Genomic DNA, 13,041 nt, shown 5'->3' with positions numbered 1-13,041 from the left:
TCGTGGCTAGAGTGTGGCTCGTCACTGAAGACTCGTCAGTGAAAATATTGGTGAGTTTAATGTTGACGACAGCGGCTCTGTTTGGTTTTGGGTTTTGGTGGCAGTGATTTTGATAATTTTCATGGCTGGGGTGAGTTGTCGGTGTCAATGGTCGTTACTTGGTGTGGATTGTTGCTAGGTCAGGGGTGGGTTTGGGTTGCAGTGGCAGGTTTGGTTTTGGCTTTAATTAAAATAAATAATGAGATGTATGATATGTTGTTAAAAAATAATAATAATAATAATAAAATAGATATGTAAAATTATATAGGATCTTACTAACGTGTGCCTTAAGGGCACACAATAGTATACCATTTTTGGAAAAAGTTTTATCCGGAATTGAAAAAAATTTGACAGCTTTTTCAATTCCCAATAAAAATTTTCCAAAAACGTATTTGTTAATGACATAAATATAACGTTATTTTAAATATATATATATATATATATATATATATATATATATATATATATATTTTTTCAAAGTAAAAAGAATAGAGGTAATTCTTCTTCTTTTTTAGTTAAATATTTTTATACAAAAGAAATTAAGAAATTCTTTTAATGAAAAGCATATACCCATCAACAATTTCCAAAAATTATTTTAAAAAATTCAACCAATTTCTGCCATTTCTATACCAATTTTCTATAATTTCCACAATGAGAACATCTATAAAAAAATTTAAAAAAAAAAAAAAAAAAAAAAAAAAAAAAAAAAAACAATTTCCAAAAAAAAAAATCAAATCAAATTCAAAATTTTCCAAATCCAACTAAATTGGCAACAAGAATCTATTAGTACCCCAAAACATCAAAGATAAACACCATAACTACCACATTCAACCATAGACTAGCCCCTACACAACAACCCAATACCACACAAATCCGAAACCATCACCATCAAGTGGTCATGAACCTGACTTTCAAACCATATAATTGGGTTTTGGCAATGACAAATCAAACCATCACTACCAATGACAAAATCCAAACACCCATATCATCAAATCCCGCCGTGAGCACAATTAATAACCGCAATCAGTCTAAAACTCAAGACCACCATCAAGACTCAAAAACCAATCAATTATGTGAGCTTCAAATAGGGCTGACTCAAAACAATTTGGGGCCCATATATAAGACAATAAATTTAAATGAGATTTTTAAATATCTAAATACAAATTAAAGAATTTTTATTTAACTTTCTATAAAACGTATGTTTTTACTAATTAATTTTTTTTTTCTTTTTAGATGCAAAATTATTAAATAAGTTTTTTTTTTTGTTGATAGAGTCAAGACATCAATCGGTTTTCAGTGTAGGCAGAGATTGGATTTCGGATCTCTTACTCAACCATCAGAGACTTTACTAGTTGAATTAATTGAAACTCACTAAATAAGTTTTCTTATTTAGGTTTAATTAACACTTTTTTATATCTTATCCAATAGCCACTCAATCAACACACTCATAAACAATTTTGGAGTTTCAGTTAGGTTGAATTTCTATTAATCCAATATAGCAAAATGAAACTTTAAAATATATAAATATATATATGTGTGTGTGTGTATATTTGGAACTCGAGTTTCTAGTGTAAAACTCAAGTTCCATGAACTCAAAGTTCCTTGAAAATATTCAAGTGGAACTCGAGTTCCATGAACTCAAGTTCTTTGAATGGAATTCAAGTTCCACAAATTTATTTATTTATTTATTTATTTTTAAGTTTCATTTCGCTATAACTCAATTGTCCAAAAATCGAGTTTTACATTGAAACTTGATTTTCTAAAAATCAAGTTTCAAAATAGAAGCATTTCCCTAAATAGTTTCAGACATAGAGTATTTTGCTGGAAAGTTTGTGAGAAATGGGTAAAACCCCATTTTGGCACCAGTGATTGACTTTCTCAATTCTCTTGGTCAGCAGTTGCTTGCTAAAGCCATATGTGGAGGAGGAGGAAAAGTTGTCTGAACAGGGAAGTGTGAAAGAAAGAGAGAAGAAAAGGCATAGAGGAGAAAGTGAGAGGAAAAAACATTCGTTTGAGTCTGGTGAAATGTGTTTCCTGGATCTCACAAGTTTTAGGCTTTTAGCAAATCTTTTGCAATGATGCATGGCTTAAAATTCTTTAGAAGATTGATTCACAAGCTTAACGCCTTGTTCCCAAGGCATCTCCATATTATTAGTAATTAATAGTGCAACTGACCAATTTGTGATATGAATCTGATACCTCCTAGACCCACTCGATTGTTGATATTGAAAATCGAGAATCAATTGATGCGATGCCCAATGTCGATGCTCTCGTACACCATTTATTTCCTTACGGTAGATTAAACGTACCAGATTTAACATACTATTTTTTTAACTTAAAAACTACATGATAGATGAATTCTTTTTTTTTTTTTAATGAACATGATAGACGAGACCATTAGAGCAGCCTTTTTTTTTTTTTTTTTTTTTCCATTTTCTGACTTTGAAGCACTCATTAGGGTTTTTTTTTTTTTTCCTGAATGGAGCACTCATTAGTTTGTAAAGGCACGTAAGTTACCAAAGCATCAAATATAAAATTCTCCAGCACCTAAATAAAGAGTCTTTGCTTTGTCAGCTTCTTACTTTTCAACTTGAAGGCGTGACTGAAGCATCGAAATCAAAAAGTATGGCATTGTGTGGATAAGAATTCTTTGAGGAAAAGTTATTTTCTCTTCCTCTTTGTTTTGGATAATTAAAAATTATTTTTATCTTCTAAACTAAGAATGAGATTTGTTATTGTTAAGAGTATTCACATTCGGTGTTTCAAAAGCACCAAAAATACAAAATCACACAAAAATCATATAATGGACAGGTATATTTGTTGGTGTGGGTGGGTGTGTGTTCCAAACACTTTTATTCTTATTTATTTTCTAGCCGTTGGAAATTTATAAGTAAAATAGCCGTTGGGCAATTATGAGAAAAGTAGCTGTGGGGCCAGAGAAGTTGTGGTCCCGTCCCACTTTCAATTAGGGCCCAAGGCCCGCGCCGAGGAGAGTAGTTGCTGAGGACAAGTAGTGAAAGTCCAAATGGCCTAGAGATGCAGCCGAGGATGACCCTGTCCTCAGCATCCCAAGGCCTAAAAGGGAAGAACGACACGTCATCAAAGGCAGTCTCCAAAGCGCTCCCGAAGAAAAGGCGAGTAGAATGGGACTCGCATGGGGGTATAGTATGGGAGTGGTTCAAGGAAAAGACGTCTCCTCCGCATTGAATGCGCCAACAAACGTCATAGCCACATTGATGGGAAAAGACCCCTAAACAGTGTGGTTTCGGTTATTGCAACTAATAGAAGGTGGGGGAGGCGGCTAATGGGAGCTGATGAGACAAGCACTCAAGTAGTTAACTGCTTGATCGATAGATGGAAGGTCAAGATCAACTAAGAAAGGCTATATAATGTAAGGATTCATGCGGCCAAAAAAGAGGAGGGGAACCGAAAAGTGAAAGGAATAATAAGAATATTAAGCTCAATGGACAAGGTCCATGGACAAACTTAGTTCACCTCTGTGCGTCCACCATGAACACCACGACTAACCACTGTCCAGTGACCAAGACCTAGTCTTTCAACCCACTCTCTACAAATTTATTGTTTGGACCTTTAACGTTCGAATGTTAATTTGGGGTCGCTACAAACTGAGTCCTCACAGTAGCCGTTAGGCAATAATTAATAATATAGTCGTTGGGCTTTTAAGGGTTATTAGTAACCAATAACTATAAACTATTATCTTCATAAGTAGCCTATATATTACTCATCATAACACACTTTCTAAATGGGTCTTTTTTACTACTCTATATTTTAGAAATACACAAGTCTACTATCTTTCTCTCCCACATATTTTTTCTACAAAAATATTTGTTCTAAAGAAAGGCAATAGAGGGTTGTTCTTAAACCTTTTGTGAGTGGAAGTGCATACATCACAAAGGTCGACGCTATAATCTAATCTTAGGGGGTTGTTTGGCCAAGAGAACCAATCACACCAAGTTTTACTTTGGGTGGCACGAATCAACCTTTAAGGACAACGCTTTCGCAACGTGATTCTATAGCATTGTGAGATTGTTCTAATCTTCTTTTTATTTTATGTTCTTTCTAATTATTTGGAATATTATTTTTTGTATCAAAACTTGTTTATTCACTAAAATATTTCCAACAATATTTACATGTTCCCTCATCCCTGTAGCTCATCTAAATCTTTTTTGTTTTTTGTTTCTAAAAAAATTTATTCAATTCTCTCTCTCTCTCTCTCTCTCTCTCTCTCTCTCTCTCTCTCATTTATTTTTTTAAAGATACCTTAATTTAGTAAATTGTAAAATAGATGATGTTATATAGCGTGGATTGTTACAGTAAGTATGTAAAATAGATAAAATAGTTTTTTGGTGATAAAAATGGATTTATTTTGCATTTTCAAAAATTTGTCAATGATGCAAGATAGCTTGATGTTCTATGAGTACCCTTCATATTTTGCATTCTCATGTTCTTTCTCTTTGGGTTTGGTTTGGTTTCTACAGAATTGAGATGCCTTTGGTTTGTTAGATAAGCCATGGCTTTCTACCATATATCTGAGGGGTTCAAGAGGCTTTTCGTTGGACAAATGATTGTGGTAGACTTAGCTTAGTAATTAGGGAATTATAACTTGCTTGGCTTTAGTTACAAAAAGAAAATGCTTTCTTGAAAAGTGAAAAATTAGGTTAGGGGCATTAAATGTAGTGGGTGATTGCATTGATAGAGACAATTAAGAGGAAATAATCAAGAAATTGTCATGCATGCAATAGAATGGAGCATATATGGACCTAGGATTTCAAGTTTCAGGGAAGTCGGAGTATAAGTAAAAAAAAAAACAATCATGAAATTTTAAATAAGCATCTATTTAGTATTAACAAATCATCAACAAAGAAAAATATACAAAATCATTGTTTTGTAATACATTATAATGCAACCATCTACAAACAAAGACAAAAATACAAAATACCATTGTTTCTTACTACATTAGAGCACTTGCATTAGCTCATACAAAAATTTCTATCTATTTTAGCATAATAACCTACTTTTTTATTTTATATACTCATTTTTCAAAATATTCCACATCAGATTATTTATTTTATTCTACATTTCATCAGAATACTATTTCCTTATCAATTTTTATTATTATCTCAAATCATCTCTCTCTTCCTCAACCAAAAACCACTGCCCTCAATCTAAATAATTTATAAAACATTCATTTGCATAGCTAGAGTAATTATGTAAATTTTCCCAATCCTAAAATACACACATATCAGTCTATGTGTCATTGTACAAAAATACATTTGTGCTATAATAATTGCGTAAATTTGCAAAAATACATTTGTGCTACAGTAATTGTGTAAATTTACAAAATTATTGTAGAACAAATGTATTTTTACACAATGATACATAGACTAATGTTGGTGTATTTTAAAATTGATTGGAAAATTTTGAGGGCTTATGCTATTTTACAATCGATGCAAATGCTATGTTGCTGAAATCAATATAAAATTATAAGGGAGGGAGCCCAAAATTTTTGAAAGAGGGGGCCCAAATATAAAATTATAAAAAAATATAACTCTATGCATACATACATACATACATACATATATATATATATATATATATATATATATATATATATATATATATATATATATATATATATATTCTCAAGACTAGGGCGCTCGGACCCCCACCTAGTTCCATCCTTAGAATGGAGTCAAACTCGTAATTCATGTGTTCCAAGCAAACACATTAACCAAGGGGATAGCTACACATTCTTCCACTCGTAAAAAATCACTCTCCTACCTACCAGAATACTTCTACCTATGCTCCAAACTTAAAATTCTCCATGGGCTTGGAATGAGTAAATCATAAAAAAATTGAATAGTGTGGGGCCAAGGAACTTAGCAACCCTAGCCCACTTTGTATTGGGCCCAAGGCCCGCGCCGAGGAGGGAAAAATGCCCGAGGACGCACGAAGAAAGCCCGAACGTTCTAGAGACGATGCTGAGGACGATCTTGTCCTCGGTACTCCAGACCCAAGAAGAAAGGACGAGCACAGAAGGACACACACGAGGGTATGGTGTGAGAGCAATTCAAGGAGAAGATATCACCTCCACATTGAATGCACCCAACTAACGTTCTGGCCGCATTAATGAGGAAATGACTCCTGAACAGTGCGGCTTTGGTTGCCGCAACTCACAGAGGGTTTGGGAAAGTGGCTGATAGGACGAGCACTCAAGTGATGACCTGCACGATAAACAAGTGGAGGGTCAAGATCAACTGGAAAGAAGTATATAATGTGAGAGATCCTCCAAGAATGGGGATCACGAAAAAGAGAGTAGGAGGAGAGAAAAAGGAGAAAGCGGTGTCAATCTGCATGGTCTTGAAATCCATTGTAACCTAGTACTAAAAGTAGAAGAAGAAGAGCACTAAGTTCCTCGGACAAAACGCCCGAGGACAAAATTTCATACTTTAATCCATTTTCTTATTGCCCAGCCCGCATCTAACCGTGTCCAATGATTGTGGTTCAGACTAGGACCTAGTTCTTAAACCCACTCTCTAAAAATTCATTGTATTGGGCCAATTGGGCTTTAGACTTTTTGTCCAATAGAAGGAGCGCTCAAACTCATCCCCTACAAATAGAATGAAACATTTTTAAGTAATGGAAAGGTTAGGGAAAAAAATTAATCAAATGCAGAAGAAATGGAATGAAATCATTTAAAAAAAGATTATTATCATTAGACGTGGCAAAACAAGCGAGTTAGGTTAGGTTAATTGGGTTCGGGTAAAAAACCTGTCATTTTAAGCTAGTTAGAAACAAGATGGGTCAATTGGATTGTGGGTTAGGTCGGGTCAACATATATTTCTCACTTGGTAAGTCATGCAGCAAATTACTTGGTATGAAATGCATTACTCTGAATTCACCAGCCCATATAAAGAAAGAGCTTAACTCAACAAATTGATACTTGTTCAATAATTATAAAATTATATAAATCCCAACATTGCTAACCAAAACAAAATAGCACAAATACAACAGTGTCTAGTCTATCAGTTGATAATTTGATTAAAACAAACACACAATTTTCACTTCTAGACAATATTAAACATCCCAAAACATTTAAAAAAAAAAATTACAAATGCCATTTTGGATAGCTAATTTGACAAAGAATAAAAACATATAAAAAATTTACAATCTTGAAAACTAATTTCATAATCTAATATCTTGAAAAATAATCTAATAGTTGTGTTGAATTTTAGATGCATTGTGTTTTGACTTTGTTTCAATTTGGAAATATACATCAAAGTTTGGTCGTTTACTTATTTATACATGGTATCTTTGATGAATATCATGTCATTGTTAAGCAATACACACTCCATCAAATATCGTATTTTATTTTGGCTATGGACTATTTAAAAAATAAGCCTAAGCATTCATAATTTATACCAATTTTATTGATATATTTCAATTTAATCTTTTCACACATATGAGTGCTTCTCATACATATCTATAATTTCAAATATGTTTTTGACTCTACTACACATAACCAAATTATCTTGGTATGTACTGTCATTTGTTTGAGTTGTGCATTGTAAAACCTACAACAAACAAATAAACCAACCATGTCTTAATTTTAAAATTTCTCTGGCACCTAACTAAAAGAGTGCTTACTTTGTCGACTTCTTACTTTTCAAGTGAAGGCGTGAAGCATCGATTCAAAAAGTTAGGCATTGTGTGGATGAGAATTCTTTGAGGAAAAGTTGCTTTTATCTTTTTTATTTTTTGGATAACCAAAGCTTTTATCTTCTAAAGTAAGAGTGAGATTTGTTATTGTTAAGAGCATTCACATTCAGTTTTTCAAAAGCACAAAAAATGCAAAATAGATGTCCAAAAATACAAAATCACACCAAAGATCATTCAGGCCTGGTAATGTATTGTGTGAATGCTCTTAAGTCATGAGTGAGTAAATTTTTTTTAAGCTTTTGGTAAGATGACATAGTATTCTATATCAATAAAAATAAATAATTTATAGAAAAATAGGACATAAAAAAGTACTTCAAAAGTAATTGACTTAGAGTACCATGTCAGCTGTATTTATACGTAATGATTTTTCAATCATAAGCCACTAGCATTATAGTTATAGCCCCATTTTCAATCTATTTGAGCTGTAAGGACTAAGGAGTAGTTTCTTTGCTATTTACATGCACAACTACATCTTCAGTTCACTGCCAGCTTCACGCAGTCATTGTCTACATGGTAGATCTTTTAAAATGAAATGAGATGGAAAAGTATAAGATTATTAAATGATAATGCTTTGTTTTTCTTTTTGATGAAGTGAGGGAATCAATTCCAGTTTTAAGCCCCACAAATGGGGACGATGTGCCATTAAAACATGAAACTAATGATATGTACAGAAACTAATGAGTATGAGATAATTATTATTTAATGCCATTATCTCATACTCATTAGTTTCTGTACATAACATTAGTTTCATGTGTTACTGTAGATATTAAAAAAAATCTGAACACTAGGTATGAAAGTATAGGTATTAAGTGGTGCATCAACTAGTGTGAAACAATATTTCTAATTATTCTTTGATTTTAGTTAGACAAGACAGAAGATTCAAACCTCATGGTTCAAATGGGTATTGATTATCTCACGTTCATTTGTATATACACGCTCCACAAACATCATTAGTTTCATGTGTTAAATGCAAATATTCTTAAAAAATGTGAGAAATTACATTTTACCATCCTAAACTATACTACATATTAATTGAATGCATCTTTTGCACCCTAAATTATGACCCTTGTTACACCTTACACCCCAACATTAAGTTTGCTATTAACTTAGATGAAAATTCTAAGTGTAAGGTGCAAGGTATAATCAAGAGTATAATTTAGGGTGGTAAAATATAATTTAGTAATTCTTTGATTTTAAAAAATTGAGAAGAAGTGCAATTAGGTATTTTCAAGTGGTGCAATATTTTTCCATCCAAGTTAACAACAAACTTAATATCAAGATGCAAAGTGTAACAAATGTCATATATAGTAGTTTAGGGTGTCAAATGTGCATTTGAAAATTTTAGAGTGCAAAGTACAATTGGGAGTATAGTTTAGGATGGTAAAGTGTAATTTCCCTTTAAAAAAATATGAACACTAAGTATGGAAGTATAGTTATTGAATATATGGAGATAGAGTGCACATCAATCAGTGTAAAACAATAATTTTCCATAGTGAGATACCCCATATAAGTGATCAAAATATTGTTGAAAGAAATTTTCTTTTTCAACTGCAAATACTTTTAGTCAAAAATCTCTTGTCAAATATTGAAACATTTGCAACGGAAAAAGTTTCTACATAAAAATACCAATAATTCTATCATAAATGTGATTTTTTTTTTTTTAAAGAGAATTTCAACCTATGGCGTCCACTCCTGATGATAGTTCTTTATCATCAGACCAAGATATCAATCAGTTTTTGGTGTAGGTGGGGATTGAACCCCAGATCTCTTATACAACCATCAGAAACTTTACCAGTTAAGTTAACTGAAGCCCACATAAATATGATTTATTTTCAAGGGATATGAACATGCTATAATTCTTTTTTGGACCAACTTAAAATGTTTGTCAGTAATAAAATATTATTTATAATAGAATAAATATATTACTGTCAGTTTCTTTAAGATCTTCTCTCCTCTTTTCATGTGTGTGTTAAAAATATTTAGTATTCTCAAAATATATATATATATATATATATATATATATATATATATATATATATATATATATATATATCTTCTATATTATTAATAACAGGATTTCAGATTTGATTTTTAACTTTTTGCGTACTAAAATACCCTCACACAAATTCTTAAACTCTCTAAAATACCTCTATCATTAAGTTAAATAATTTTAAATAAATTAAAAAAATAAAAAATAAAAAACACAAACTAGTTAAAAGAGTAATTTATTTTTCCTAAGTTTTAGGTTTTTTCCTTTATCTTCTCCATTCAACCTAAAACTTATGACACTATCTCTATCTCATTTTTAAACATTATTTCTCGTTACCTTATCTCTTTCTTTAAAAAAAAAAAAAATACACACGGTTATTTATATATCACTTTTAAATTTTATAACACTAAACCAAAAAAACAAATAAATAAAAAAGAAAATTATTGCACGCACAAAGCACGTGTGATGAGTCTAGTGTGTTAAGGTTCAGTCACCTATATATACTCATGTTAAGGTTCATTATAACACAAGTATTGTACTAATTAAACTCTTACATAATAAAAATGTAGTCATTAAGGGATTCCTCCATGAACGTAAGCCGACAAGGCTAAACCACGTAACCCTCATGTTCTCGGTATTCCTATTTATTGTTCCTCATTAAGATCCACTCCAGCATATACAACATGATATAACACATTGAGTTACTAATATATTTAACAATTTGAACATTTTCCATTGTAACTAAGGTTTCTAAAATGTATAAATATTTGCTCTTTAAATTGAATAAATTAGTTTTTCATTTAATTGTAATAAGCCGCAAATGTAGTTTAGTGGTTGGCTTGTAAGACAAAAACCAAAAATCTGAACAAACTGGCGGATTCGATTCGAGTTTTAAACCATGGGTTAACGACATTAATGAAATGATCAAATCCAGATCGACCAAAACAATGAAGTTGACAAACTGATCTTGCATGAAGATTATTTACCATATGATATTTGTTGGCTGTTGAGACTTTGGAAATTAGAAGGCGGGATATTGGCGGGTTTAGGATATGCATGAGTCTCGCTTAACCCCAAAAATTTTTGTTCAATTGCTCATAAAGTCATAATTTTGATCCAATTTCTTGACTTCGGTTAGCTTTAAATCTCAATATTTTTGTGGCATTTTTATATTTGTATTTTATTCTAGTCAAAGTTTGGTTCCAAAATGTTTGAAACTATCTTTTTCAATCCATTACATGGTAAATTATATGGTCATTTTATATTTGTGTATTATTTAAACAAGTTATACACCTTATTAAAAATGTTATATGATTAAAAATACATATGAATGATCTTTTTAATTATCACATAGTAGGCTTTTTTTTAAAAGTAAATTGTCACATATTAGGTTGAAGCAAGATAAGAAGTGCATCAATCACAAATTATTATTAAGTAATGTTTAAGAATGTTGTGAATGAGTGTATGATTATAGATCTGATTCTAGACTTACTCAAAGAGAGATCGAGCCACTAAAAAAAAAAAAAAAAAAGCCATAGAGCATCTTGGAATTTGGATGTACTTTGGGATCAGAAAGTAGAAGGCAAAGACAGATGGTACCAAATTCGCTGCATGTACTGCCACGCGTCCAAAGCCGTCGGTGCCTTGTGGCCATGCTAGAAAGTGAATACCAACAAAAAAATCAGAGCCAAATTCTTAAGCAATTAGCTGGACTGAATGGAGAGAGAGAATAATAATAAGAAGAAGAAGAAGAAGAAGAAGAGAGCTTTTAACATGGTACTTTGCATCTGAACTTGTTCAATCCACGTCTATAGACTATAGTTACACTTACAGATTAAATGGCAAAGAACTTCAACAAAATAAACAGCTAAAACATATACTATATGATAAGAGTAAAAAGAGAAGCTTAAAAAAAAAGAACTTGCACCGACAAATACAATCTTGATAATTCTTCATATATCGACTTTGCAACCAGGAGTTGCTCCAAGCAAGGGTACTTGACCCACAAAACCTTTCTTCAATCCCACCAACACATCACATTTCACATAAACCCGATAATGCTCAGTCTTTATAGCTCCGGCTTTCCATCTCAGCCTCCCAAAAAACACTAACCTCAACCCCACCACCCCATATGCCGTATCCATCACCAACCCATTTGCCACATCCAGCGACACCGGCACCGCCGTGCCTCCCACCACCGGTGACACTGCTACGGTGCTGTGCTTCCTGTGATACAAAGGAGGCAGCATCACTAGGGGTGTGATGGGTACGTTTTTATACGACACAAAAGTTGAAAGCTTGTCATAGTAAACGGACACGCGCTTGTTTGGGTTCCTTGTGATGACTGTGAACTGCATGGTGGTGGAGATGAGCGGTGGAGTTGACATGTTGAACTCGTAGACGGCGGCGCCGACTACCTTGAACTGTGGCTTGTGGGGACGGTAGACTAGCCAAAGTGTGAGGGCTGTTACACCAATTAAGAGGAGAAAGATAGTGATGCAAGTGCAGAGAGCTCGGCGTGGGCCTTTGTATAGGTCTGGAGCCATGCCTTTTTTTCTGAGCTTTACTTGGGTCATTGTGGGGTGGGGTTGTTCTAGAGCTTGCTCTTCTGCCATGGTACTAGACGTATTATAATGTTTTAAAAGTAGAGAGAAAGCAAAGGTAGGTGCGTGAGAGAGAAGGTGGGGGAAAAAGTTGAGAAAGAAGAACCTTTCGTACTACTGGAACAAAAAGACGAATCGGAAGAAAAAAAATGAAAGTTCAAAGTAACTAAAGTAGTCTTTTTCCCATTTAATTCATATCAATGCGGTGTGGCTTTTTTATCTTTTCCTCTTTTTTAGGATTATCTTGGGACTAAGCAAACTTTTTATCTTTTCCTTATTTATTAAGAGTAGTTTTATCAAACCACCGCATTCCCTTAATGTCATTTTACAAACACATTTTTATTTTGTACATAGACGTAACAAAATTTCACAATATACTTATTTTTAGTTGTGAAAATTTTCAATTTACTATTTTATTTTGGATTGATGATTGATAGAGTTGGTACAACTTGAATTTTGAGGTTTACGGCAAAAATTTTATAACTTCATTTTTTTTTATTTAAATATTTATGAGTGGTCTTGTAATAAATCAATAAGACTACCCCATTTGTTACGAGTAAAAGCAATATTATCTATGGTAAGTATTAACAAAACCAAAAAATTATTTGTTGGTACATAAGGAAGAAAGTCCGTCAAGTTACACATACATTTGGAAGTCTTAATTGTCTT

The 13,041-nt window shown here is 32.5% G+C and overlaps 1 protein-coding gene across 1 annotated transcript; it reads right to left on the bottom strand.

Moving 5' to 3' along the window:
• Positions 1 to 11,530: 11,530 nt before the first annotated feature.
• Positions 11,531 to 12,523, bottom strand: LOC126696854 (NDR1/HIN1-like protein 12). The gene has a single exon (XM_050393582.1). It carries the CDS (start codon positions 12,382 to 12,384, stop codon positions 11,722 to 11,724), a length of 663 nt encoding a protein of 220 aa, XP_050249539.1. The 5' UTR covers positions 12,385 to 12,523; the 3' UTR covers positions 11,531 to 11,721.
• Positions 12,524 to 13,041: the final 518 nt, after the last annotated feature.

The sequence above is a fragment of the Quercus robur genome, chromosome 8 (assembly GCF_932294415.1).
Source record: "Quercus robur chromosome 8, dhQueRobu3.1, whole genome shotgun sequence".
NCBI lineage: Eukaryota > Viridiplantae > Streptophyta > Magnoliopsida > Fagales > Fagaceae > Quercus > Quercus robur.
This window is presented reverse-complemented; position numbering and strand designations above follow the sequence as displayed.

What these genes read in the sequence shown, in the direction of transcription:
- LOC126696854 (XM_050393582.1), bottom strand. Translation starts at nt 12,384, where the DNA reads ATGGCAGAAGAGCAAGCTCTAGAACAACCCCACCCCACAATGACCCAA.